The following is a 26,659-nucleotide window of genomic DNA, read 5'->3' as shown; positions in this document are numbered from 1 at the left end:
CTCTTCCAACCTCCTCTCCCTCCAGAGAGAGACGCCGTATATCAGCCAGCGTGAATACCCAGCCGATATACGGTCGTCTAAATGCACCCTTACACTTAATTTCTTTCGCCATTATGATAGTTTGAGGGATCTGTTTTTTTTTTGGTTGGGGGGGGGGGGGGACATCCTGTAGTTTTTATTGCTACCATTTTAGAGTAAAGATAATTTTTTGGTCTTTTTTTTTTTTTCTTTTTTTAATTCAATTTTTTTTTTCTGGAGTCAGGTGACCAAAAAAGTGCAGTTCTGGCGTTGTGTATTTTGTTTTCTGACAATATTCACATTGCAGAATAAATAATGCGTTTCTTTGGTCAGACTTTCACAGACACAGCAATATCAAATATGTTTGTGGCTTTTTTTTCCCTTGTCTTGAGTTTTTTTTCTATTATAGATATGGAAAAAGGGTTTAAAAAAAAAATTGATACCTTTCTTTTTTTCTTCTTTTTGTAATGTAGTATTGCATATATACCGTGATCTGACAGGCAGTTTTATCAAGCATGGCTTGATAGGCAATCAGTCATGGCAGTGCTGGGGGCTTTCGAAAGGCCCCAGTCTGTTACGGCAACTGAACAGCACTTCACAATCTCATTGTGATCAACTGATCAGGGGATTTAAATGCCGCTGTCAGAACGGACAGGGACTCACAGAGCTAACGGCTGCGATCATTAACGCTGATCACTGCTGTTGCCGCTGGGTGTCAGTTGTGAGAAATAGCCAGCACCCGCATTGTATGGAACAGCTCCTGGTCCCCCTCCATACATACCCCGAATGCACAGGATGCAAATGTATGTCCTGTGTCATTAAGGGGTTAATAAACTGGCACAAGACTTTTTCAGGGACTTGGTGTGCTGAGGTGCACAGTACATTGCATGGCAATGCTAATATTTACATTGATTTCCAATTAGGTATCTACCAAGACAGGACTGGACCCCTCTGGTGTTTGGCATGCTTGGGGCATGGCTTGCCTCAAGTCCGATAATTTACCTGGAGCAAGGGAGAAGTTCAGCAGATGTATAAAAGCTCCTTTAGATATGAACCAAAAGAATATTGGCTCTAAGTTGTTGGAAGATGTTGTTCAACACTTGGAATCTGCAGCCAAGCCCATCCTGCTGGTGGTAAGGCTTCATCTCCTGTGGTCTGTCTGTGTGGTTATATGTAGTTCCACCAAACTAACTAAAGGTTGTTTTATAAGGAGGCTGACTAGACATTGAGACATAAGTTGTCAAAACGTCATCAGCAACCTAAACATAATCCGCAGTCTCTTAAATGACACTTCAAACAGAAAAAGGAATTTTTTGTATGGACCAGGTACTTTAATATCACCTTAACCCCTTGACAAACCATGACTTAACTGTACGTCCTCTATCGTGCCCCATCGCCTGCCTCACCCCCGACAACACGATCGTTTATTGCCATGGCTATCTGCAGTCTTGAGAAAGCTCTCAGGTTTGGCATGTATTCAGTCTGTTAACCCCTGCCTAGTGGACTGCTGGTAAAAGTACAGTATACTGAAACACTGAAGTACTGCAGTATATTTTACAAGCAATCAGTTGTTTGCTAGTTCAAGATTGCTATGGGAACTGGGTTGCATTTACACATAGCTGAAAGTCAGCTGCTGTGCAAATTGTCCCCAGATTGACAGCAGATCTCACCCCTTCAATTAAATTCAAGGGGAGAAATCTGCTGCGGGTCCGCAACAACATCTGAACCAGCTGGTGCAGATTTACTGCTGATTTGTTCAGCTGAGGAAAATAAACGGCACATTGGGTACTTGTGACTATGCCCTAATAATATTGCACAGACATATGATATGCGGTTAATGGAGTAAAAAAGAAACCTCCTACTGCAACGTCGACAGAAAAATAACAATTTATTACTCTTGAATGGCGGAAATGAAAGAAAATCTAAACGAGAAAACGTAAAATGTCTGGTCTTCAAGGAGTTAATGTAAGTCTCCATCTTTTATCACTATGTTTTATGATACTAAATTCTGTGCTAATTTGTTTTATATTTTTATTGTGGTATGAGCGCCATTTCTGTGATTCGCATTCCCACACTTCCTGCAAATACTGGCTAAAAAAAAAATGACATGCCGTCCGCCTGCAGCTGCCACTAGAGGGCGCTTTCATCCTGTGTTATTGAGTACAATGTTTAATGTCGTACAGTAAGCTCCCTCTTGTGGTGGCTGCAAATAACCAGCCTCCAAGGGGGATTTGGAGCGTAGACCACAGAAAAGACCTATTTAGATTAAAAAGCAAAATGTTACTAAAGGGCGGATATTTGCTGTAAATATGGTGGGTTTCACTGTCTTTGCATCTGAAATAGAAATCTTAAAAGGCCCTTCTTGTTTTGATAGTGCTTAGGTTGAGAGAGAGGACTTAATCATCTTGCCGTTTTCTTGCAGAGAGATGATGAATATTTTGCCACCTTGAAAGAACTGGAAGTTTCTCTTAAAGCACGCTGCCTTTGGTATGAGATGATGCCTGAGGGAAGGATCCAGAATAACACCTACTACCAGGAATGTCTGTATTACCTGCACACATATGGCACACACCTGGGCATTATACAGTTCTATATGAGACATGACCTCATGCGAGATGCTCTACTGCATTTGTTGAACAAGGTATAGTATCCTGAGGGTTGTCTGATTTTATACCGCCAGAACTTAGTCATTGTATAGTGAAAAGTTCTGGAACTTTCTAATGTATTTAATGTTGGCATCACTTTCAGTGTCTTTACCTTCTGTCAATGAATGAGAACATTCTTGTTTTAATCCAGAGGCCCAAAGAGGTTGTCTGAGATAAAAATGTTTTGCTAAAAACACGTCCTCCATGTCAAAAAATAACAAGTTCATGCTCGCCTCTCCTGGTTCCTCGCTTGTCCCCTTTCAACAGCTCCGGTTCTGTGCTGTTTGCAGACTGCAGCAGCCTGTGTACAGGATATGGCAAGGCTCCTTCACACGAACGTATGCGTTCGCTCGGGCATGCCGTTAAGCCGCATGAAAGGAGGTTTTCATGTGATGACGGACAGAGATAATTGGCGGTTTCTCGTCCATTCACATGACCAGCACGACATTAAAGTGAAAAAATATGTCGCTGCCCGGAAATACCTCGCTCGGCTTAAATCCTCAGCATGACTTCAAAAGCCCAAATAAAGGCACCTGTAAGCTTTTCACAGCATTGGATGCTGCTAAACTGTTTCCCCCTCCCTTTTTTTTTCAGCTCCCATAGGAGTCTATTGGAGCCGCCTTCGTATATCGGTCAAGAAATAGAACCAGAACTACCTTTTTACCCACCATATAATAGCCAGTACATGTTTTGGTCTCTTATGTTCCTTTTTTTTACGGTGCGATGTTTTTATGCACCGTTAATTCGCCCGTCTGAACAAATGCATAGGAAACCAATGCCTCAGAAGGTCGTGTATATGCTTGTGTGAATAAAGCCACCTCCTGATCCCTGGGCAGCAGCGACAGCAGAGGGTTGTAACGAAAAAAGAGAGTAATGTCCTCAGACAGTGACTGGACCTGCTCGCGTCACAGATGGGAACCCAGCAGCGCCGGCCACCAGGACTCTGAGCTGGAATACAACATATAAATCATTAGTTATATTAAAAGCCTTCCTGGGCAACTTTAGGCTCCCCCTCCCAGCTGTATACTTATATATGTAACATTCCCTGCTGTATGTGGATCTAGAACCCCCCCCCATCCCCTTCCCCAGGAGCAGAACCCATCAGTCAGTCAGATGCATTTTGTCTTTCAACTTGTAATGCACAGCTGTCCGACAGACCTTTTTATATGGGGCGATTATCCCGTAAAACAGTGATTTTCAGTGATGGTCGGCCCGTGTTCACACAGACACCGACGGGACACAGCGAGAAACCCCTCAGGACTCACTGGTCTCTTCATTTTGGCTCACTGATACAATGCGACTAACGACGACTTCTTGCTCTGTGTAAGCAGGAGTCATTCAGTCTCTGAGCGACTGCCTGTTCACTGTGAAAGGAGACACATGGCCGGAAGAGCTCGCCACTGTGCTGGGCCTCCATTCACTGAGCGACTATCACGCTGTGTGAACGTACAGGAGTGATCGTCCTCTCCTGTACAGGTACCTGAAGTCTGAAGGATTTTGCAGCATGTGTTTTGAAAAATTGGGCTGCTATTACTGTGATTTTGGGTGGAGAGCAAGTTGTCCTCCGCACTACATAGCAGCTCTTTCCTCAGCTTCGCTGCTTATACGTGATGCGTTTAACACTTAAAATGTACAAGGTCTCCTTTAGATATGCTGTTTCTATGGATGATGCATAGCCCCTATTATAAACCCTTCCTATAAACATGTCAGTTTGGTTTATTTGGGATGGTTTTGCTTATTTCGGCGACTGCCTCTGCTCTTCTTGCAGGAGTGTCCTGGAGATATTTTCATAGAAGGCATTTTTGTGCCCAGCTACGAAAGTGGCAAGTTACAAACACTTGAAACAATGTTAGAAGCTATTGACTCATCTCTAGAGAGTTGGAGCATCTACCTCATCGAGGCCTGCAAACATCTACAGCAGAAGAACTACTTCAACATCTTGTATGAACTTCAGCAGTTTATGAAGGTGAGTTCCCCCCCCCCCCCCCCCCCCCTTCAATCTGCTTAAGGCCGCATGCACACGGGTGGGTCGGATTCCACATGCGAGAGCGCACAGGGAAATCCGATACTGTGCCCGTCCAACGTCCGCACGTACCTGTATTTTCTGCTTCTTTTCTGGTCCGCATGGCTTGTCGTCGGACATGTGCAGTACAGATTTGTTTTTGAGGCTCTTGCTTTTCCTGCAGGATATGCGGCCCATCCGCAACGTCACATGCAGACAGGCTGCAGGGTGGATGGCTTCCATTGACTTCAATAGAAGCCGTCCTTGCGGAATCCACAAAAAAAAATGGAGCATGCTGCGATTTTTCATTTGCAAGCAGAAACCACAGTTGATCTATTTACCATTGCATGCTATGGGAGGTATTTGCTGCGGAATCCAGAGGTGGTCGTCTACTCCGGATTCCGCAGTTCAAATCCGCCCGTGTGTGTGTGTATGTATATGTGTGTGTGTGTGTGTGTGTGTGTATGTATGTATATATATGTATATATATGTATGTATATGTATGTATATGTATGTATATATATGTGTATATATATATATATATATATATATATACACACGCACGCACGCAGCATTTTTCAAATGTTATACTTTTCAGCAGAGAAAAATCCACAAAGTGTGTCGGAGATCTGTGAAGTCTCATACACTTGCCTTGAACTGTAAACGCTGCAGAGTTTCTGCACTGATTCTGCTAGGGGAAATAGCGTTTACTGTTGTGAGGGCCGTGTAACAGAAACGTCATGAAAAGCTCATGATGTACTTGTTAAATGGATGCCTGTAATGCTGCTATACTGCGCCATCCCTAACCCATCCACTATTATAGTATCCTTTTTAATGGATACGTTTATTTCCGGTGCGTCGGGATGAAATAATGCAGTTTGTGTTGTTCCATTCAGAAAGCAAATGTGTCCTAACTGATACTGAATGGGGCCTATGCATCCAGTTATATGCCAGGACCCTCCCAGTACATACAAACTTATCACAAAAATGCCGTTTTGAAAGTAGTCTGACTAAAAAGCCACTAATGCAAACAACCTGCACAAATTTTGAAATTAAAGCCTCTGATGTTGGAGAGTTTTGTAACTTTTTTTTCTTTGGCCTCATATTACTTTTTTGATGTGAACTGTAGAAACGAGCGGTCGCCTAAAACAAGACGTTGGTTGTACTCAAAAGAAGTATACCGAAGCGAAGTTTACCAGTCTGGCCAGATTACATTCCAGCACTAATCAGAAGGCCTAGTCCTTCCTGACCTTGGTGACTACTGACCTTGGACTACATCACAGTGACATATGTTGTCGTGCTGAAGCTTCACTGCTGGAATTCCTGTCCTTTCCAGATGTGGTTATTGTATTTAAAGTGTTTTTACCTTTTAGGACATCCCATGTCCGTATGTCCTATAAATGCAAATGGATGTCACAGAGGGAGGTCCTCTGCCATTGATACTACTCTCTCAGGGCCCGTTCATAGTCTTGTGTCCTCCCGGTGTATTGTATGGACCCATAATAGCCAATTGGGCTATTCATTTGGCTGGTATTTTTATGCTTTTTATACACACAAGCCAATAGTCCATGTGGGAAAAAAAAAATCACTGTCCTGTTCTTATCCGTTTTTCACAGACAAGTGTTTGGGCCTCTGAGATAGTTGGACGCAGACGTGTGCGGTCTGACTTTGTACCTAAATTATCAAACTGAGCATGGCAACTGGCAGGTGAATAAGCCCTCAGCAGAGCATGGAGCGCTGCATAGAGCGGCCTGTCAGCCATATGGCTCAGCTTGACCATGTATTACATGGTTGGAGAGTAATTAAACTTGTACCTGTGTAATATCAATGGTTTCCCTGCAACAACCACTAAAGAAATGTGCAGCTGGCTGCAGTTTCCCCGGTGATGACAACAGATCAGCCGCAAGCCCTCCTTTTATAAAAGATATACAAAGTGTTAAAAAGCAAATGCCTCTGATCTGGACTAATTCTTCTACGGACTCTTTGTACATGAGCTGTTTTCTCTGATCTGCGGCTTTCTCCATCACAGGACCATGTACGTGCCGCCATGACCTGCATACGATTTTTCTCACATAAAGCGAAGAACTACAGGGACTTGGGTAACAATCAGACGTGGCTGGTAAAATCCAAGGAGCATCTGAAAATCTATTTACAGGAAGTGTCCCGAAGCAGCAAAAGAAAGTCATTTGATACGTTTAGGAAAAAAATGACTGCAAGCGACGTATCCAGGTAAATGCCGGAGTGTGTAGAATGTTAGCACCCCAGAAGTCAATGAAACAATATATATTATAGGGAATGTCTATATATGAGTTGTATGTATTATATTGGGAATAGCTTTACTGAATCTCTCTCTGCTGCTTATAAAAGGAGGAAGGAAGTTTTTAAAAGCAGGTTGTAGGAAGTAATTTATTTATGAAGACGTAGAAAAAATTCACAGTAAATTACTGGCACAAATTGACTAAAATTAACAGTTTGCATAAATGCAGAAAGCGGACAGTGCAGTTTTTGGTGTAGAAAGCCTATTCCCAGGACTCTAATTTTTAAGTTTAAAGTTGGGAGTCATTTAGGACCCTCTTCTATTAGCCAAACTGGAGAACAATTACAAAGAGCATGTCTCATTGTGGGGACCCAGCATGCCCAGGCATTTCACAGGTAGACTATTTGAGTGGGCACTATGTAATGCCTCATTCATCCTGTGGAGGCAGTGCAGGGAACTGATCACTTAGTAACAGATTCCCCCGCTACCCGATGGGGGGGTCCCTGCAGTAGGACACTCGGATGAACCTATCACCATTGGAACCTTCTAACAAAAGAGATTGTCAAATGGACACATCCCCGAAAAGATCACTTTTTGTTAACTAGTATTGATGGAACAATGTCACTGAATTGTAACAGAAATGTTTGTCCTGGGTACCTGCTATATCATATTGCCGCCGTGATAACATGAAAATGTGCCTATGATAGTAGAAGTGCAAATATCTATCTTTAGTTCAGAAGCCGCCTTTTGTGTTACTTGCAATTTGCCAATATATAGGTGGAAATAACAATAAGTTAGTAAAAGAAAACTTGTAGATAATTGATGTCCCTGAAAAGGAGTGGCTGAAAACCCCAATCTCCACTGCAGGATGGGCGAACTCATACTTCTGTAGTCAACTTATCACTGTCTTCCAGGCACATCAACACCGTTGAACTTCAGATGGAAATCACCAAGTTCCTGCAGAGATGTGAGAGTTTGCAGACCGGCCAGCTATTCGACCAGCCACCACCTACACTGTTTGGAAACGGTGCCATGATGATCGACGCGGCCTGCAGGGTGAGTCTTCTGTTGAGTTTTAGCTAATAATAATGCCAAGTTCTCAGAACACCAGTTCTTTAGTTTTTCACGTGCAAATAAGATGATGGAAGAATTCCTCTGCAGCGCCACCTATTGGATGACAGCATTCCTGCAAATCAATGTCCAACCCTTTATACAGGTCTTTGAAACAATGATTGGGAATTGTAAACTGAGCCAGAATCCATACATGGACAGCTATTTCGGGGCTTTTTGCCCCTCATCTAGGTGCAGTAGGTTTCTGGCCTGGCTAGTGAGAGAGGCCTATGATGTGAGTTGGGAGGTGGTAAGGAGACTTATAAGGCCATTCGTGCTCCTCTGGTAAATGTATGCAAATAAGGAAGATGGAACAATACCTCTGCAGCATCACCAATTGGATGGCAGCATTCCTGAAAATCAATGTCTGACCCTTTATACGGGTTTTTGAAACAATGATTGGGAATTGAAAACCAAGCCAGAATCTTATAACTCTCCTCACACACACCTTCTAGGTCCTCTCCTTAAGGAGTGATGTTACCGCTCCCGACTCGCATCATAGGCGTCTCACGAGCCAAGCCAGGATCCTGCACACTGATGTGGCAAAAAAACCCCGAAACAGCTGTCTTTGTATGGATTCTGGCTTGATTTTCAATTCCCAATCATGATTTCAACTACTTTTTGACCTCACACGAACTGACTCCAGGAAGGGAAGAAGGATAAAACAAAGCTTTATTCGACCTCAATGGGATACTCTATGCCGCCGCTACTTAGCAATTACCGGGGTTGCCCATCGCATGCCCTCTAGCTTGTCTGTCAACCTGAAAATCTATCCAACTGCTATTCATTTTTTTCCTTCTTTGTTGGTAGGTCATATTAGGTGGGAAGAATGTAGAAGAAGGGTTTGGAATTGCCTTTCGAGTAATCCAGGTAAGGTGTGTCTGCCATATTGAACATATATTATTAATATCTGCGCTTGAGCAGTCCTGTCTCAGTAGTTCTTTCAGGATTCAGTGCATCATAGGAGTAATTCAAGAGCTTCACTAAATAACTCAACCTCTGTGTATCATCTGATTCTGCCACCCACATGTGTGCCCATATTTGCTAAACCTCTTGATAGGAGAATCCATTTATAGTGAATGTGCTGCTTTTGGCAGATTTAGCTTCTGAATCCAATAGCCTGTAAATGTCTCTCGACCTTGAAGAAGTTGTGCAGATGTCCTGTTAGGGTATATGAACATCGTAGAGCAGGGTTCCCTACTTGGGACCTCAGACTACAGAGCTGCTCTGTAAGAGCTACTACTGTTCTGGCCAACCTTCTATCCTGGTATTACCATTCATGTATGTGACTGTCTGGTAATAGTACATTTCACTTTTAATGGTTCTGCACAGCAAAATCAACTGATTTTTGAAGGTGCAGAGAGTGGGACCTGGGGCGATAAGCTGTCCGCCCTGGGTCCAACATTCTTGCTGGGGTTGTGCAAGTTAGCACAACCCATTTAACTATGGATCCTCCCTTTTGGATGAATCAAACCGTATTTGATTAGAAGTCAAACCAGAAGTAATATGTAAAAGTCCCTGTAATGTACATTAAAATGTGAAATCCTCAAAATTACAGGCTCATAAGTTCAGTTATCATTGCTTGAAGTAACACCTGTAGCCAATGGCTGCTGCAGTGCAGTGATCTTAAAACATTTCTGGAGGTCACAATTGTCAGAGTGGCATGGACATCAATGAATAGTGGCCTCTTCAAAGGACCCCCATCAGACACTTGTTCCCTATCCCGTGAAGTGGCCACAACACTTAATCAACATTGCAGCCCCTTCATTCTCAGGGTTGGTGGGGGTCCCTGAGGTCAGACCCCCACCAATCACAAAGTGATAGCATACCCATGGAATGTACCATTACTTTCTGATAATAGAAAACCCACTTAAAGGGAACCAGTCTGCTGCCTAAAACACTGTAAACTAACTTATGGCGCTGTTATGGCATCCAGCTCCCTGTCACCTGCCCTATTTTTCATACTCGCCTGGTTCCTACAGGGCCCGTTGCTGAAGTCCGTGTAATGGATGAAAATCTGACTCTTTTCTGACTCCCATGCACGCTTTACCATAGACTTTTATAGGAGAGCGTGCTCAAGGGACTCTGTCCAGCTTACTTAACAGGCGGGCCTCACGGGATCCAGGAAACGGGTGAGAATGAACAATATGTCACCCGGCTCCCTGTCACCTCGCCGAACAGCAGGTGACAAGTTCCCTATAAGCCAGGTAGGATGTGCACATTGATGTGGACTGTGACTTTGATTCACACAAGGTCTCTGAGAAGGTTGAACATGTCAGTGCGTAAAAATCCTCTAGAATCTAGTAATCCAGAAACTGATAATCCAGCTGTTCTTTCCAGCACATGACTACAAGACAGCTTGGAATTACAGCAGAAGCAGAACACTGAGCAGAGATGCGAGAAGGATTGTGGCTGCATCTTCATGTCTGACAGCCAGACTTTGTAGTTCTTCTGTTTCATTAAAGTGTTTTACTCATTTTATATCTCGCATGTCAGGATTTCCAGCTTGATGCCTTTAAGGTATACAGCAAAGTCTGCAAGCAGCTGGTGCAAGAGGAGAACTACTCCGAAATCCTGCAGCTGGTCAAGTGTGTGAGCGAGTCCGGCATCGCCGCAGAGAAGGACTGCGATCTGATCTTGCTAAGATGTGTTGAAGAAATGGCAGATGTTCCTTCAGATGTAAGATGCCGATTACTTGGTGTTCTAATCCTGATCAGAGTAAGAGGCAAATAATGTGGAAGGATGGCAGCTCTTCTGTTCTAAAGGGGGGAAATGCAGACTGATTCTGCTGGGGAATAGACTGCAGCTGAAGTACATGCTACAGAAGCAGGGGTACTGATTAATGCACACGGACATCAGTGCCGATGGACAGGAGTGCAGATGCCAACTTCTGTGTACAGTGAGTTACATCCTTAAAGGGGCTTTCTCACTACTTCACAGCCGCACTGTCCTTCCTGGTTGCTGCTGACCAGGATATGTGACTATTGCAGCCAATTACTGGCTGTAGAAGGTCATTGATTGGCTGTAGTAGTCACATGTCCTGATCTGTTGCAAGTACAGAGGTCTTGTGAAGCAATTTTAAGTGATGGAAAAACCCCTTTAAGGAAATCTAATGTACTGGAAGTGAGTAAGATACAGATCATGAAGGCATTTTAGTTTTCCTGAATCTTGTTATGAGGAATTAAAGGAGTATTTCCATCACAGCAAGTTATCACCTGTTCACAGAACCTATTCTGAGATAGAGGGATAACATGCTAATCAATGGGGGTCTGACCACTGGGACCCTCACCGATCCTGAGATTGCAGCTGAAGTGTGAGCAAGCGTACCTCTGCTCCATTCACTTCAGTGTGATGGCTGGATCTAGCAGAGTGCTTCAACTCCAGAATCTGCGGTGGTCCCATTGAAGTGTAATAATAAATTTCATTTGTTCTTCTCTTTTATTTCAGGAACTGGAGACCCTCATCCAAGGCATGAGAAGTGATGAAACAAAGGTAAGTGTTCATAGAACTGGTAACGATGGGTAAAGTCACTCTGGAAAATTGGCATGTGTCACTGTGACCGAGAATAGCGCTGTCAAATTTTTACACATCCAAGTGCTCCTGACATTTCTTGTCACATATTGTACTTTATATTGGTGGTAAGAGTAGACTGATGCGATTTGCATGTATTTATTAAAATACCAACATTTTGAAAAATTTTGCATGATTCTGAGAAATTTAGGAGACTTACTAATTGTAACATTTTGAAATATATTGTCTTTAATTTTATATTTATATATTTTTTTATTTATATAAATGGTATTAATGATTACATTCAAATGTAATTGATGCAATACATTAATGTAAGGGTAGGTTCACACTTAGCAGAATTGGTGCGGAAATTTGCTCCAATGGTGTAATGTGGATCCTCCACAGGCTTCACCCCTTCATTCAAAAGAGTAAAATCCGCAGCAAAATTCGCTGTGTGTGAACGTACTCTAATAAATGTATTTCTAGAAATATTATGTAAAATGAACCCTATGCTTTACAATAACTTATACTAACTAAATGGAATAGGTGATTGTAATAGAGGCGGTTAGTTTAGGGTTAATGCATGTTTTACAGAGTGTGCTCCGCACTTTGTCTTGTGCTCAGGACCTGAGAGCTGCTCTCACTCTGCCAGACATTTTACTGCAAGGTGGTGATTCATGTCAATGGCCATCCCATATTATTATGCCCACAGTCAGGCTGGTCTAGAGACGGGAAGGCCTGGAGAAGGATTTGGGGAAAAGATTTTTTTTTTGCTTCTTCTTTCCAAAGCCATCTTTTATGTTATATAGTTTGAATACCATATTATTTATCATTGGGAAAGAACATATTCTACACAGTTTTTTTTTCAATTTTCCAGAAAAAAATGGTTTAGGAAAAAAAACTGTTTTCCCAATTTTTCTGCCCCCCCCAGGCTGTCCCATCTCTAGGCTAGTCACTGCTTTCCCTGGCAAAATCAGCTTTATTGCAGAGTGAGACTCGTGACGATCAGCTGGTCACTCCAAGTGCCATATTCTCACATCTTGGCAATCCTGCTTCTCTTTACAGCAGTGTATGGCACTGCACATAGGAACAGGAGATCCCCCCACCATTTAACACTGAGATTAATTTTACCTTATCGCTGTACCTTGGCGTTGTTTTTAGCACTGTGCAGCTACACTTTATTTGCTTTCCCCATATGACGGAAACTTCTTCTCACATAGATCAAAGCATTTCTGGCCTGCCATATGATGCGCTCTGCCTACCTGACCGCCGTGAAGCAGGAGCATGAGAGAGCCATCCAACTAGTAGAGGAAGTATGGCAAGCAGCACATAACGTGAATGACGATGTCATCCAAGGCATCTGCTCCAAGTGGCTTGTCGAGCACCCTCCGGTTTTGAAGCAGGTGCAGCGCCAAACATCTCGCAAGTAAATGTGGCGCTGGAGGAAGAAGAGGCGCCTAGATAGTTGCCTTCCGTTATATTTCACTGTGGATCAGGAGCGCACACACTTGTTGGTTACCAGATAGAAGAACTAGGTCAAGTGTGGTGTATACCCCTGGTCTCCAATCTGGATCCTCCAGCTGTTGCAGACGTAGAACTCCCCACTGCAAGGACTTGGTAGGAACTGTACTTCTGCAGCAGTTGGAGAGCCACAGGTTAAGAGACTACATGTCTAGGTGGTTAAACATTCACTATAGAACAATCGTCTACCTCACTCCTTAACCATAGATGCCCGACTTTTATACTGCTCTTTTATAACGTGTGTGATAGGTTATGTGCATACAGCCATAGTGGCCGCCATATGACGGGCTCACCACTTACTACATGTTTAGAAGTAGATCAGCAAAGGATGAAATTAAACAAGATTTTCTTAATTACTGACCTTTTACTGACAAATGCCATGACACTGTTTACAGCAACTAATGGACCTGAAAGGGCTTTTCTAGGTTCAGAAAGTAGTTTCCTATGGCTATAAAGTAGTAAAACCCTCTTCCCTCATCCCAATCTGCTCTGCTCCTTTTATTTTTGTGGGCAGTGACCCAGTCCATACTGATGACATGTCACATGACTGGCGAGGTGTGATGCGGTAAGTTTACAAGTTTACTATTTCATAGCCATATTACAGTTTTTTGGAAATCTTAAAAAAAAAAAAAACCCTTTTAGTGACCCATAGCCATTGAAGGGTTGAGCTCTAGGTGGTGGCTGTTTTATAACAGCCTGTGTTGCGGTTGCGTGGACGTCATAAAAGTGGTAGTCTGCATTCTGCTGGCAGATTGACAGGGATTAGAATGATGAAATAGATGCTTCTAATAAAGGGAATGATTCGGATAATGTCAGTATTTGGGGAATTTCAGTTTGTGCAATATTTTTTTCTATAGTAGCACAGTGACATCTTTTATGCCTCAGAATACGATGATTTGAAGAATACAGCATGAGAAAGTAATTATAACTGATCAAACGCCAAAAATAATTATATTGTAGACTTTTATTTTCTTTGAGGTAGGATGTTACAAAATGATGACAGTATTTTATTAGGGTGTTTTACACTGTTTTGGTGTAGCTTTTTTATGCCATTTTCTAAGGTTTTCTCAGGAGTGGGTCCTTAAAGGGGTTGTTTCAGAGTAGAAAAACTTAGCTGCTTTGTTCTAGAAACAGCACCACTATTGTGTATGCGTTACGTGCGGTACTGCATCTCAGGCCTATTTGTTTGAATTGAGCTGACCTGCAGTACCAGACTAAGTCCATGGACAGGAGTGGCGCTGCTCTTCTAAGAAAGCAACTATGTTTTTCTTAAAGTGAACCTCCAGTTTTGGGACAAAATTCTGTCCTAGGACCAGAGACTGGAGGGGTATCTTACCTGTAATTGAGCTTCTCTTCTTTTCCGCTAGTTCAGTGTTTTGTTTTCCGCGCAGCCAAGATGGCCACTGCCATTTTCTAACAGTTTAACTAGACACTGGGAACTGCTACAGTGCATTGTTAGTCCCTACGCTACCAATGCACTACGGATGTTCTGGTAGTCAAAGATGGCGTTAGCAATTTTAGCCGCCAGAAAGCAACCGGTGGAGTTAAGGGCCCGGAAGAGGAGATAATATACAGGTAAGATACCCCTTCACCCTCCATTCAAAGGACAGCATATTGTCCCAAAACCAGAGGGTTGCTTTAGCTGATGTATCTCCTGTTAGTAAAGGAAATGAAATAGGAAAGATTCTTATTCCCATTTGTTTTCTAATCCACCCCTAGACTTTGCTTGAAAAACTGCATGAAACTGAGAAGTTTGAAAGCACCTTTGAAAGAGGACTTGTGATGGGATCGGCCCTGCTGACTCTATGCCCGTTTTTTTTACATACTCTCCTCTCTTGAACAGATGGACTTCTTGATCCAATTTGTCAAGTGGGTGATGCCCACCGATTGCTGTCAGTGGGTGATTTGATTGATAGTTTGAAGTCACCCAGTGACTATGTGCAGTGGGCACCACCCACCTGACAGATTCCCAGTGCCAGAAGCTGTAATTATAAAGAGTCTGGGTGGAAGGAGGAGAGTAAGGACAAAAAATCAGAGATGGGGTCAGTGGGGCTGCAGTTGCCGAGCCAAGAATCCAGCCCTCTGACTTTTCCCATGACTGGTTCTCTTAAGAGTCTGTAAGAGATTTGAAAAAAAGGGTCTTTATTTTTTCCAGAAACCGCTGCACACTTAACTATGGGCTGTTGGACTATTTAACTATCCTATTGCAGCTCCAGCCAACTGAAATGAACCATGTCTAGCTGCAGTACCAGTCACAGTCCATGAGCAAGAGTGGCACTGTCTCTGGGGGGGAAACAAAACTTAAAAAGCTGCTTTTTAGAGCTTTTTTGATTTGTATGTTTTGAATTCAGTGAATTTGTCTCCACAATGCGGTCCAGCCGAAGGTATCTTCATGAGGCCAGGATGGTGCGCTGGTATTGATTGCTGTTGGGGAACAGACCACAAGTATGTGTCAGTTATAGCAACTTCTGCTAGCGCTCAGCTCCTCAACATCGGTACCAGGACCCCATTCTAGATACGGTCTCCGTTACCTTACAACAGCTAACCTGACTGCTGGGATTGATATGTTATACATTTTAATCATTGGATGAAAACTTTTTTCTGCATGGGAATTCTGGAAGAAAATCTTTCATCTAGGATTCTGGTTTACTTCACTCCTAAAGGGACTCTATATTTTATGTTTTTGTATTATCATGACTCTATCACATAGCAGGTGTCCTTACATATACCTAATTTATGGAAATCAAATCTTAACCTTACAATTATAATTATTGGCCGAAAAAAGAGAAATGGGCGCAATAAAGTGTCCGCACGGGCTACTGCACCTCGCATCTATGCACTATTATGCTTGGAACAGTCACAATATGGCTCCATGTTACTGTGTGTGAAATGAACCCCTAGGACTATGAGAATAAAGTTTCAACAGGTTGTGGGGTTCGGTGTTGACATGAATCTCATCCACTGACAGAGTTTTATGTATGTTGTCAATAGATGTGTTCCATGTATACATGTAGCTTTTGTCGCTATAGTCCCCAAGATTGCTCAGGGATGGACTGGACACCTATAGTAGAGATTAACGATTTTGCTTAAAATTAGGTGATAAAATAACAAATCCATATTCTCCTCTTATATCACCCGCGGCTCTGGTGGCACTAGTCCTCTGGTTTTCCCCAAGTCTCCGTTTACATTCATGGCGTTTTGCAGTGACGTGGGACCACCACCGCCGATCACTGGTATGTACGGCACATGGTCACTGACGGTATGTAGGCAGAGACCTGTGGGGGTCATGGGACTGGCAACACTGAGGTGGTAGGCGTTTTACAGGGTTTTTGTTGTCATGGGAAACCCCATTTATTATGAAAACTGTTTTTAAAAAGGGTAATTTTGGGCATGAACTTTGTAGTTTCTGATATGTATTGTGTGCAGCGCTGCCTAAAAAGATCAGTATTAACTTGATTGTATGTTGTCGGCACTGTTACGATGATGACAGTTGGACACTGTCTTTATGTAATAGCTACGTCTGGAGGGGTACTGTGTGTCTTTTTTGTGGAGAGTGCCAAGTAGGTGCAAGGAGAATTATAGGCATTGCATGGTATTTTGGGAATGTGCTATACAAATGAGCGATGGTATAATGCCTCTGCAGCGCCATCTGTTGGAAGGAAGCTTCCCTGCAAGTCAATGTTCAACTTAAGGCCTGTAAAAGGGTTGGACATTGAGAAGCTACCTCCCAATAGGTGGCGCTGTAGAGGCATTGTAACATCTCCCATTTGTATATCCTATAACTAGACACACTACAACACTGCAGTCACGCTGGACACCTCTCATATGGCCTTTGTAATGAGACCCAACAACATCACACGTCTTCCTGATTGAGTATTGGGCGCTGAGCATCATCTTACTAAAAGAATTAATGGAAAATACATAAACTTTTATGCTATGAGATTCTGTGCCAGACAAGGTGGCTGCATATTGTGTGATGTGTATGATCATCCAAGATTCCCACTAGATAGTCAGTAGCCTGGAAAATCCGAATGCAATGTATCTATGCCATTTATATTTTGCACATTCTTGGTTTCGGTATTTTTTGTGTAATTGTGTCTTTACGATGGTATGAAAATGGGAGGAAGTGTTGTTCAACCTTTACTGAACACGTCCATCTAGAAATCCTCACTAACTAGAAGGCTTTGACAATTCCTTTTGTATTATCAAAAGCAAAGTTTATGTAGAAAATACACCAAAAAATGTAGAACGCTCCCAGTCCTCCCTCAGTATATATAGATAGATGTATGTATATAGCTGTAAGGCTACTGGTTGCATTAAGAGGCAACAAACACTAAAGGCCCACTTAGACACAACGATTATTGCTGAAAATTCACTCAAAAGCTGTCTTTTGAGAGATAATCGTGTCTAACTGACATCATGCAGTTTTCGTTAACAAATCGCTGATCATTCTCTTTCAGCGTGCTGAAAGAAAACGATCAGCCTTATCAGGAGTTCACAGTGGGATACAGGGGTATGAAGAACACAGTAGTCCAGCTGTGTTCTGCATACTCCGCACAGCTGTATACTAGCTGAGCGCTCCGTGAACACAGCCGGGGTATGAAGAACACCGTGCTCCAGCTGTGTTCTGCATACCCCACTCGGAGCGCTCCAAGAAGAGAACAGCTGGATGCAGAAGACAAGCGGCCCCGCATGTCTTCTGCTTAACCCATTCGTATGGCTCAGAACTGTCAATCAAACTGCCTCTAAATGCTCACAACGATTATCGCTCAAAACACTTCTTTTGAGCAATAATCATTGCGTCTAAATCGAGCTTAACTACTCCTTTCTTCTTGTCCAAGCCTCATCCCGTTGGTCATTTATTTTTCGAACGTGGAAGTTGAAGGGCTTATCTAGCATTGGAAAGCTACAGCTCCTTTCTTCTAAAAACAGCGCCACACTTATCCACAGGTTGTGTCTGGTATTAGCCTGCAGCATGAATGATGCTGATCTTCAGTACCATACACAGGGGTGACACATCTTTGAAAGAAAAGAGACGTGTTTTTCCTACTTCTGGACAATCCCTTTAACTACTGCACCTTTTGATCTCTTTCCTATTTGACTAAGAGATGACCAAAGAGGTGTGGCATAGATAAGACAACAGGACCTAACATTTCTGGTCACCTATTTCAGACTGAGCAGTGGGGGGGAGCTCCTGCTGCAGCCATTTGCCTTACAGCCATACACAGGAATATAAAGCGTAGATCCTCTGTGCTCCGCCGAAGGTTCATGTGTTTAGGGATGCAAAACAAGTGGGTGTTGAAATTTGATATTCCCACTCCTTCTTTCACCTGTCATCTGTGAGGGGAAAGTTGCATGGTCCCTTAGAGAGTTGTGTGACCCCCGCTGTTATCAGCAGGTTTGGACAACTAAACACTAATTAGTTTAGGGGCATTAAACAAGTAGATAATCCCTGTGGGGTTTGTAATAAGGAGTTGTTTAAAGGAGTGATGGCGGCTGGATCGGCTGTGAGGTGCTTAACCGCTTAACAGTCATTCAGTGTAAAGTGGCCTTTAGGTTGGGTTTTGGTTGGTTTCTGTTTGACTCCATTCTTCAGAAAGACTGGAAGTACTTCAGTCAGCATATGGAGAACCTGGGCGATGCAGAACAAACCCCATTAATTATAATGGGATCCGTTGGTCTCCTGGTATACAGGGAAACATTTTTCTGTCCTACAGTTGACAGGAAATATTGCCGGCGACCCACCCCATTCATTAGGGTCACCCACTCATACATGAAGGGTGCCAGCCTGTTTGCTCAGCCCGTCTGTAGATCTGCGGGAAAACGTTGTAATTCGTAGAACAATCTTGTGGCTCAGTATATGTCCAACCCCGCAGCCCTCTAACCACTTCATTCTGAGAAATACTTCATCTATGCAATATTTGTAATTGCTGCCTCGTCTTTCTGTTTGCAGTGAGAGAAATGTAGAAAATCTGATTTGCACTGTGATCCTTGCACTTTATAAGTGTGTTTTGTACAATTGTTGGTTTTCTTGTCACAGATGATGGAAGAATCTTTGTCGTTAGTAGGTTTGTGTCTAATACGAAAATATAACTAATCAAATAAAATTCCATTTTTCTCAGAATGATTGTCTTATAGTTTTTGTTTTTATTAACTTCCATTGAAATGCCCTTTTTAAATGACCACGAGATTCATTACAGCAAAGTTTTGGGGATTCATTGTATCCTTATCAGAGGAGACACAATAATAGGGCACCTCTATCAAAACTGTCTAAAAGAAAATCTACTAGAGCAGTATGTGGAATGAAAGTTGAGCTGTGATTGGCTGCTCTGAATATACCTTGTAGGCTTATTCTCTGCCTTTCTTGGTCTATAGGCCTCATGAAAGCCGCAAAGATGAAGACAGAGAGACTTATTGCTAATGAGAGTAAAACTAATCCTAAACTATACTTCAATTTCATAAGTGGAAAGATTAATACTGAAAGTATTGGCCCTTTAACCCCGTAAGGACCAAGCACAGTAAATATAAGGTGCTTGGTCGTGGGCGTTATTCCCATTCGATAGCAAAAATAAAGCCTCTGCTCCTACAATCAAGCAGGAGCAGGTGTAGTCTTTGGCTGTCTGACACAACTGAGGACCCGGAAGAGAAGGGAGAAGCATTTTTTAACCGCTTATGCATTCTCCTTCTCAGGCTACATGGAGCTCAATGAGTATTACTTTCACTATGCAACCCAGCGATCATGCGACCACCGGGTGCCCTCTGTCACAGCAGAGCTGCAGGCTCCTAGCAGACCCTGATGAGCTCTGTTAATGACTATTGTTACAGGGAAAAACATCCCCCCTGTAGTAACTTGGGCTCCTATAAATCCCTAACTACAGTGAAATGTACTAAATAAAAAGAAAAAAAAACATTGTGAATGACCCACAGAGGTAAAAAAAAAAGTTATAAGTTAAAAAAATTACAGAATAAAATAAAAATATATACATAAAAAAAAGACTGACCACCGCCGCCCACAAAAGCATCTCCATATGCGCACTTTCATCCAAAGCCATCTTAAAAAAATTAAAATAGACAAATCACTGGGTCCCGATGGCATACACCATGTTCTAAAGGAATTCAGTAATGTGACAGACCATTGTTTCTTATATTTAAGGACTCGTTAATGACAAAGCCTATTTCACGGGATTTGGCACATAGCCTATGTGGTGCCGATATTCAAAAAGGGGTCAAAAAGTGAACCTGGAAAATACAGGCTGGTAAGTCTTAAGTCTACTGTGGGTAAAATGTTTGAAGGGTTTCTAAACGATGCTAACCTGGAGTACTTCAAGGAAAATAGCTGTATAACTCGATCAGCATTTGTTTATGAGAGACCGCTCCTGTCAAAGCAACCTTATCAGCTTCTACAAGGAGGTAAGTTCTAGACTGGACTGGGGAGAGTCATTGGATCTTGTACAACTGGGTTTTTCCAAAGAATTTGATACTGTGCTGCATAAAAGGTTGGTATATAAAATGAGAATGCTTGGTCTAGACGAGAATGTGTGTAAGTGGGTAAGTATCTGGTCAGGGATAGAAAGCAGAAGGTGGTTTTAAATGGTACAAACTCTGATCGGGTTACTGTTACTAGTGAGGTACCACAGGGGTCGGTTTTGGGCCCTATTCTCTTTAATATATTTATTAATGACCTTGTAAAAGGATTGTTCAGTAAAATATCAATATTTGCAGATTATCCAAAACTACACAAAGAAATGAACACAAGAGACACAATGTCTACACCGACATAGAGGGGGATTCTTCACTGTAAGAGCAGTGAGACTATGAAACTCTCTTTCTAAGGATGTGATGATGGCAAATTCAATAAGCGTTCAATAGGGGCTTGGATGTTTCTCTTGAGCAATATAATATTATATTCATTAATAACCTCAGAAGGATCGGGGATCCGGGGATTATTCTGATTTGCCAGATTCGAGTTGAAGGAATTTTTTCCCATTAAATGTGGAAAATTGTCTTCTACCTCATTGGGATTTTTTTGCCTTCCTTTGGAACAACATTTAGGGGGTAATAGGCTGACTGGATGGACATATATCTTTTCCAGCTTTATATACTATGTTACTATGATAGCTAATTAGTGCAGAGTTTAGCTGGTGAGCTGTCCATATTGTGTTTTTAATCAGTAAACTGCTATGAGATCGTGTTCAGCATCCACTTAAAGTAAAGGCCTATTTAGACACAACAATTATTGCTCGAAAGCCATCTTTTGAGTCACAACCATTCCGTCTAAACGCGCGGCCATCGTGCACTATTCGATCATTGCTGATTTTTAGCAAGCTGAAAGTCAGTGATGACTCTTATCGGACTTCTCAGCGGGATACCAGCTGAAAACTCAGAGAACTGCAGCTGCTTTGTATATGCAAACAGCTACTTTGTTCTCGGAACTATCAGCAGTATGTCCCACTCCGCCTTCATTTAACTCTTAAGTAGCTAAATAGCTACTTAAGAGTATGCAAAGATGAGCGCTCAAAACTGTCACTCAAACTGTCGTTTGAGCGATCATCTTTCAGTGTAAATGGAGCTTAACTTAAGACTCTACTGTCCTGCAGCAATATATTATTTCACATTGTATGAAAAAATGACTTCTGCAAGTTAAAAACTTATTTTTCACATTAAACAATTTATGCTGCAAACTAGTAAAATAAAAGGTGTGACATCAGGTGTTAGTCACTCTCTTGAGACTGTTATCTTTTCTCTCAAGATGGGTAGCACACTCTCAAGATGTCGGTCCGCAACTAAAGGCTCTTTTAGACTGTCAAATACGTTATCGGGCCGTGATTCATGGCCCGATATCGCCCTTGCAATCCTTCTGAAAACCCCTGGATGCGGGGCGATGTCGCAGATTTTTATTTTTTTTTAATCGTAACTTGGCTGGAGTATAAACATCGTAAATGAGAATTATAACTCACAGAAATAGGCCAGATACAAGATATGTACTACAGGAAATGCTCAATCGCCATTTGACCTGAAGGCATGCAGTAAGCCAGATTGCTATAGAGGAGCAAAAATGTTCAGGTGCCCGCTGATTGCGCAGTCACTCAACTCAACCGAGGGTGGGGGAGGGGTGACTGCCAACAGACCCAGCCTACACCATATGAACTGATGTCTTCAGGTACAGACTGGAGGCAGGAACCTAGGAGCTCAGATTCCTGAGAGTCACACTCTTTTATTGTGCCTCTCAGGTGCCTCATAATTAGGCTCATTAACCACGACAACGCCTTGCAAAACTCTAAAAAGAATATATTTTGAACTCATTAGCCTAATTAGCCATTTCAATGATGCAACAAAAGCATTGTTCATTTCGCAAATAGGCAGCGCTCAGGCAAATCCACAATTGTATAATAGCAGCACCACAGAAAATCCCACCTTGGAGAGCCAAAAAAAGAGTAAAAGTGCACGCTCCAATGCTGATCCAGACACAGAATCCACAAAAATGTACAGTCTCAGTATAGGCGAAGTGAAAAGAAATAAGAGAAAAAGGATGAAACACATCTTCATGAAAAGATATACTTTATTCTAAGACACAGACCCACTGCATCGTCTGCAACATTTCAACTGCAATCTGCAGTCTTTGTCAAGCAGGTACAGACTGGAGACAGAAACCTAGGAGCTCAGATGCCATTCCCGAGAGTCACACTTCCTCTTTTATTGGGACCTCTCAGGTACTTCATAAGTAGGCTCATTAACCAGCACTCCTTGCAAAACTCTAAAAAGAATACATCTTGAACTCCTTAGACTAATTAGCCATTTCAATGATGTGCGTGCAGCAAAAGCGTTGTTCATTCTGCAAATACGTGTATGCTCGTGTGAAGGGGGCCTAAGGCGATGTTCGCATCTGCATTTAGGGTTTTTGCATTTTCCTTTTCCTTTATAGGAGCAGAACAACGGAATCCCTGATGGGAATGGATCCAGTTCCATCATGGAATTCAATGGGACACGACAGATCCCACTGACTACAATTGGGTCTATTCTGTTTCCTCATGCCCTTTTGCAGAGCAACAAAACTAAGCTAAGGGTATGTTCGCACCTTGTGTTTTACTATATGCCAAGGTTCTGTCACAGGTTTCCCTCTGGGTCACTGAAAATGGCATCCAAATAAAAGGCTGGACAAAACCATATGATTCTGTTGCTCAAACAGAGATCAATAAGGAACACTGTTGCATTTGTTTCCGGAATTTGACACTGCTATTCTCTCTGGCACAAATGCCAGAACCAAGCGGCCTTCTGCTCGCCTTGTTGGTTCTGTGGCACAACCCAAGGAATCGCAGAAGGCAGACAATTACCTCAAACATTTCTTCACAGAATAAGATTAAAAATAACCTTGATTGACTTAGATTAAAACCAGAGCAAATTGGCACACCAGAAAAAGATACAACCTTGACGAGAGGGGAGCACTGGTACGGACTCGTCTCTCCAATGTCTTCTTATAATAGGGATTCTTACCACCAAAAATGATGCTACACTTGGCAGAGGCCCCTTCAGCAAAAACAATCACCAGAAATTTTGGCAACTCAGGGGTACCGTCCCAAGTGAAAATACATTAAGGTGAGAAGGTAGAAGAGAAACTATTATGACTATAAAGGCATCAGGTATTGTGTCTCCCAAAGGCCATGTTACTAGATTCTTATAGATTCTTGGTGGAGATCTATGGTGGGTAATCCAGTGTCTAGTCAGACTGAGTATAACCCACCTCGCAAAGTACTACCATAAATCTATGCACCCTCTTATTCTCTGTGGAGACCCAAAGTGAGTGCCAGCCCAATGAATACTAACTAGGCATGAAGCTCACAAACTGGTTTCAATATGTCAAAGACTCTACCTTTGGTGGGTGATCTGATTACTAGCCAGATTTAGTACTGACTTAAAGGGGTTGTCCCACGGCAAAATCAAAAAATTTTTTTCTACCTACCCCCACATTGTGCCCCGTTAAAAACAATCCGTTTGTTATTTTAAAAAAAAAATCGCTTACCTGCATCCCAGTTCGGGCAGTTTCTTCTTTTCTTCTTTTAAAGATGGCCGCCGGTCCTTTCCCAATGATGCACCACGGTTTTCTCCCATGGTGCACCGCGGGGCTTCTCCCATGGTGCACCGTGGATGTCTTGCGTTCCACTGCCGATTACAGCCACCTAATTGGCTGATCGGCACCACGTGACGGAGGCGGAGCTACGATGACGCAGAGAAGACCAGTTCTCCGGCGCGAGCACGGAGCAGAAGACCGGACAGCGCAAGCATGTCTAAAGAAGCCAGAAGCTGCAGAAATTAGTCGGAGCCATGGACGGGGTGCCAGCAACGGAGTGGGTAAGTGTATAACTTCTGTATGGCTCATATTTAATGCACGATGTATATTACAAAGTGCATTAATATGGCCATACAGAAGTGCTTAACCCCACTTGCTTTCATGGGACAACTCCTTTAACATAGCCCACCTATAGAATACCATGTGTCTATGGATTTACTCTGACTCATCAGTGGAAAACCAAACTGAGTGCAAGCCGAAGATGGAAACTGACTGTGTGTAACACCTCGCAAATGGATTCCAGCGCATTAAATAAGACAACACATTTCTAAGATGAGGATAAATACTCTTCCATTAAATAGACCAGAGCATAGAGATATCAAACTAGACAGAGTGTATCGAACATTGAGCCCAAGAAACAGAAATTCTAATTACCCAGGGGATGTAATATATAGAGTTTTATATATTTTACGGGGAACTCGAGAATAGGGGGCAATATCATTCAGAGGCACCCAAATCACGATCCTACCAGATATTTCCAGATTGACACTTCTGATACACAGGCTTGTACGACCGCTGCTGGAAGCAACGAAAGCCGCAGGCGCCACTTACAGATTTGGGCATCCATTCCATATCATCTCGAGGAATCGTGGATGCACATACGTAGTCTGCTCATCGGTGGACCTGGAAGGAACATTCATTTTTTTGGGAGTAGCAGAGGTCCCAGTATCAGACTGGACCACCCCTCAAATTCTTCCTCTCATTAACACTAATAAGGGGGCCCGCTCTCTCCACCTGGGCAGAGATCCTGTCAACAGAACTCCAGAAAGACACATCCTGGCCTACACCTTGTCTTCCCCCCTCACGCGGGCACCTCCCCAGAATTAACTTGCTCAAAAGAAGAAGAAACGAAGAAGATAAATGCCGAATAAGACAGACTGCAATTATACTTATATGGCATATAGTGCACAAGAGCACTCTGCATTTTGACCTTATGGGGGCTTATAGGTCAACCCAGTTCCTGTATAGCACTATTGGGCTCATATGGTTATCTTTCTACCTACTCCTCCTTAGCTGGCCAGGGGAGCTATATTCCCTATCTTAGGGTCTTCCCAGGGATAGGGTTCAAGACACTTTAGAAAAAAGATTTCTGGTTTTGTTCTAATTTTTTTTTTTAGTTCTTGTGCCAGTTTGGGAAACAAACAGGATAAGTTAAAGGGGTTGTCTCGCGGCAGCAAGTGGGGTTCAGCACTTCCGTATGGCCATATTAATGCACTTTGTAATATACATCGTGCATTAAATATGAGCCATACAGAAGTTATTCACTTACCTGCTCCGTTTCTGGCGTCCCCGTCTCCATGGATCCGTCTAATTCTGATGTCTTCTTGCTTTTTTAGACGCGCTTGCGCTGTGCGGTCTTCTCCCCTTCTGCTCGGTCCAGGCACGAGCGGCGTTCTGGCTCCGCCCCCTTCTACGCATCATCGCGTTGCTCCACCCCGTCACGTGTGCCGATTCCAGCCAATCAGGAGGCTGGAATTGGCAATGGACCGCACAGAGCCCACGGTGCACCATGGGAAAGGACCCGCGGTGCATCGTGGGTGAAGATCCCGGCGGCCATCTTGGTGAAGGAAGAAGAAGGAAGACGTCGCAGAGCGGGGATTCGGGTAAGTAATACGTTTGTTTTTTTTTTAACACATCCCTTGTGGTTGTCCTGTGCCGAACGGGGGGCCTATGGAAAAAAAAAAAAACGTTTCGGCGCGAGACAACCCCTTTAAGGTTATAGGGAGGACCCTCCTTTTTATATTCCTAACTCACCCCCCCCCCCCCTTTTTTAATTTAATTTTTTTATTTAATTATCTTTCTCTTTTTTCCTCTTCTACCATCACCCTTCTCTCCCACCCCTCCTCCCTACCCCTCCTTGTACTGGAATGCGTTCCTTAATATAATTATTCAACCCATTGTTTGATAGATCGCATCGTCTCAATATCCTCTCATCCGTAGAAGCATAATGTTGAATTTGGCTCCCTCAATATACAGGGCTTGAACGTTCCTGAAAAGAGGTCCTCTTTTCTCTGTCTCCTACGGCAGAAAAGGGCACATGTTGCCTTTATACAAGAAACTAATTTTCAACAGGACTCCATTCTTAGACTGAGGAATGCTCGTTTCCCAGATGGCTATCACAGTACTTATCCGGACCCCAAAATGAAAGGCTTCACAGGTTGGAGCAGCAGACTAGTAATATTTACAAATAAAATATAACTTTTATTAGAAAATTCAAACTATCAACAGACAAACATATATCCATATGGTAT

At 42.8% G+C, this 26,659-nt stretch overlaps 1 protein-coding gene across 1 annotated transcript in view; it reads left to right on the top strand.

Moving 5' to 3' along the window:
• ZFYVE26 (zinc finger FYVE-type containing 26) overlaps positions 1–19,181 on the top strand; it is a 76,132-nt gene extending 56,951 nt beyond the window's left edge. The window contains exons 33-41 of the mRNA XM_066608680.1: positions 942–1,151; positions 2,441–2,659; positions 4,432–4,629; positions 6,695–6,894; positions 7,837–7,978; positions 8,843–8,902; positions 10,529–10,711; positions 11,480–11,524; positions 12,763–19,181. Of these exons, the coding sequence (XP_066464777.1) occupies positions 942–1,151; positions 2,441–2,659; positions 4,432–4,629; positions 6,695–6,894; positions 7,837–7,978; positions 8,843–8,902; positions 10,529–10,711; positions 11,480–11,524; positions 12,763–12,972 (1,467 nt within the window). The 3' untranslated portion in view covers positions 12,973–19,181. The remainder of the gene's footprint in view (positions 1–941; positions 1,152–2,440; positions 2,660–4,431; positions 4,630–6,694; positions 6,895–7,836; positions 7,979–8,842; positions 8,903–10,528; positions 10,712–11,479; positions 11,525–12,762) is intronic.
• Positions 19,182–26,659: the final 7,478 nt, after the last annotated feature.

Source organism: Eleutherodactylus coqui, chromosome 6 (genome assembly GCF_035609145.1).
Source record: "Eleutherodactylus coqui strain aEleCoq1 chromosome 6, aEleCoq1.hap1, whole genome shotgun sequence".
Classification (NCBI taxonomy): Eukaryota; Metazoa; Chordata; class Amphibia; order Anura; family Eleutherodactylidae; genus Eleutherodactylus; species Eleutherodactylus coqui.
This window is presented reverse-complemented; position numbering and strand designations above follow the sequence as displayed.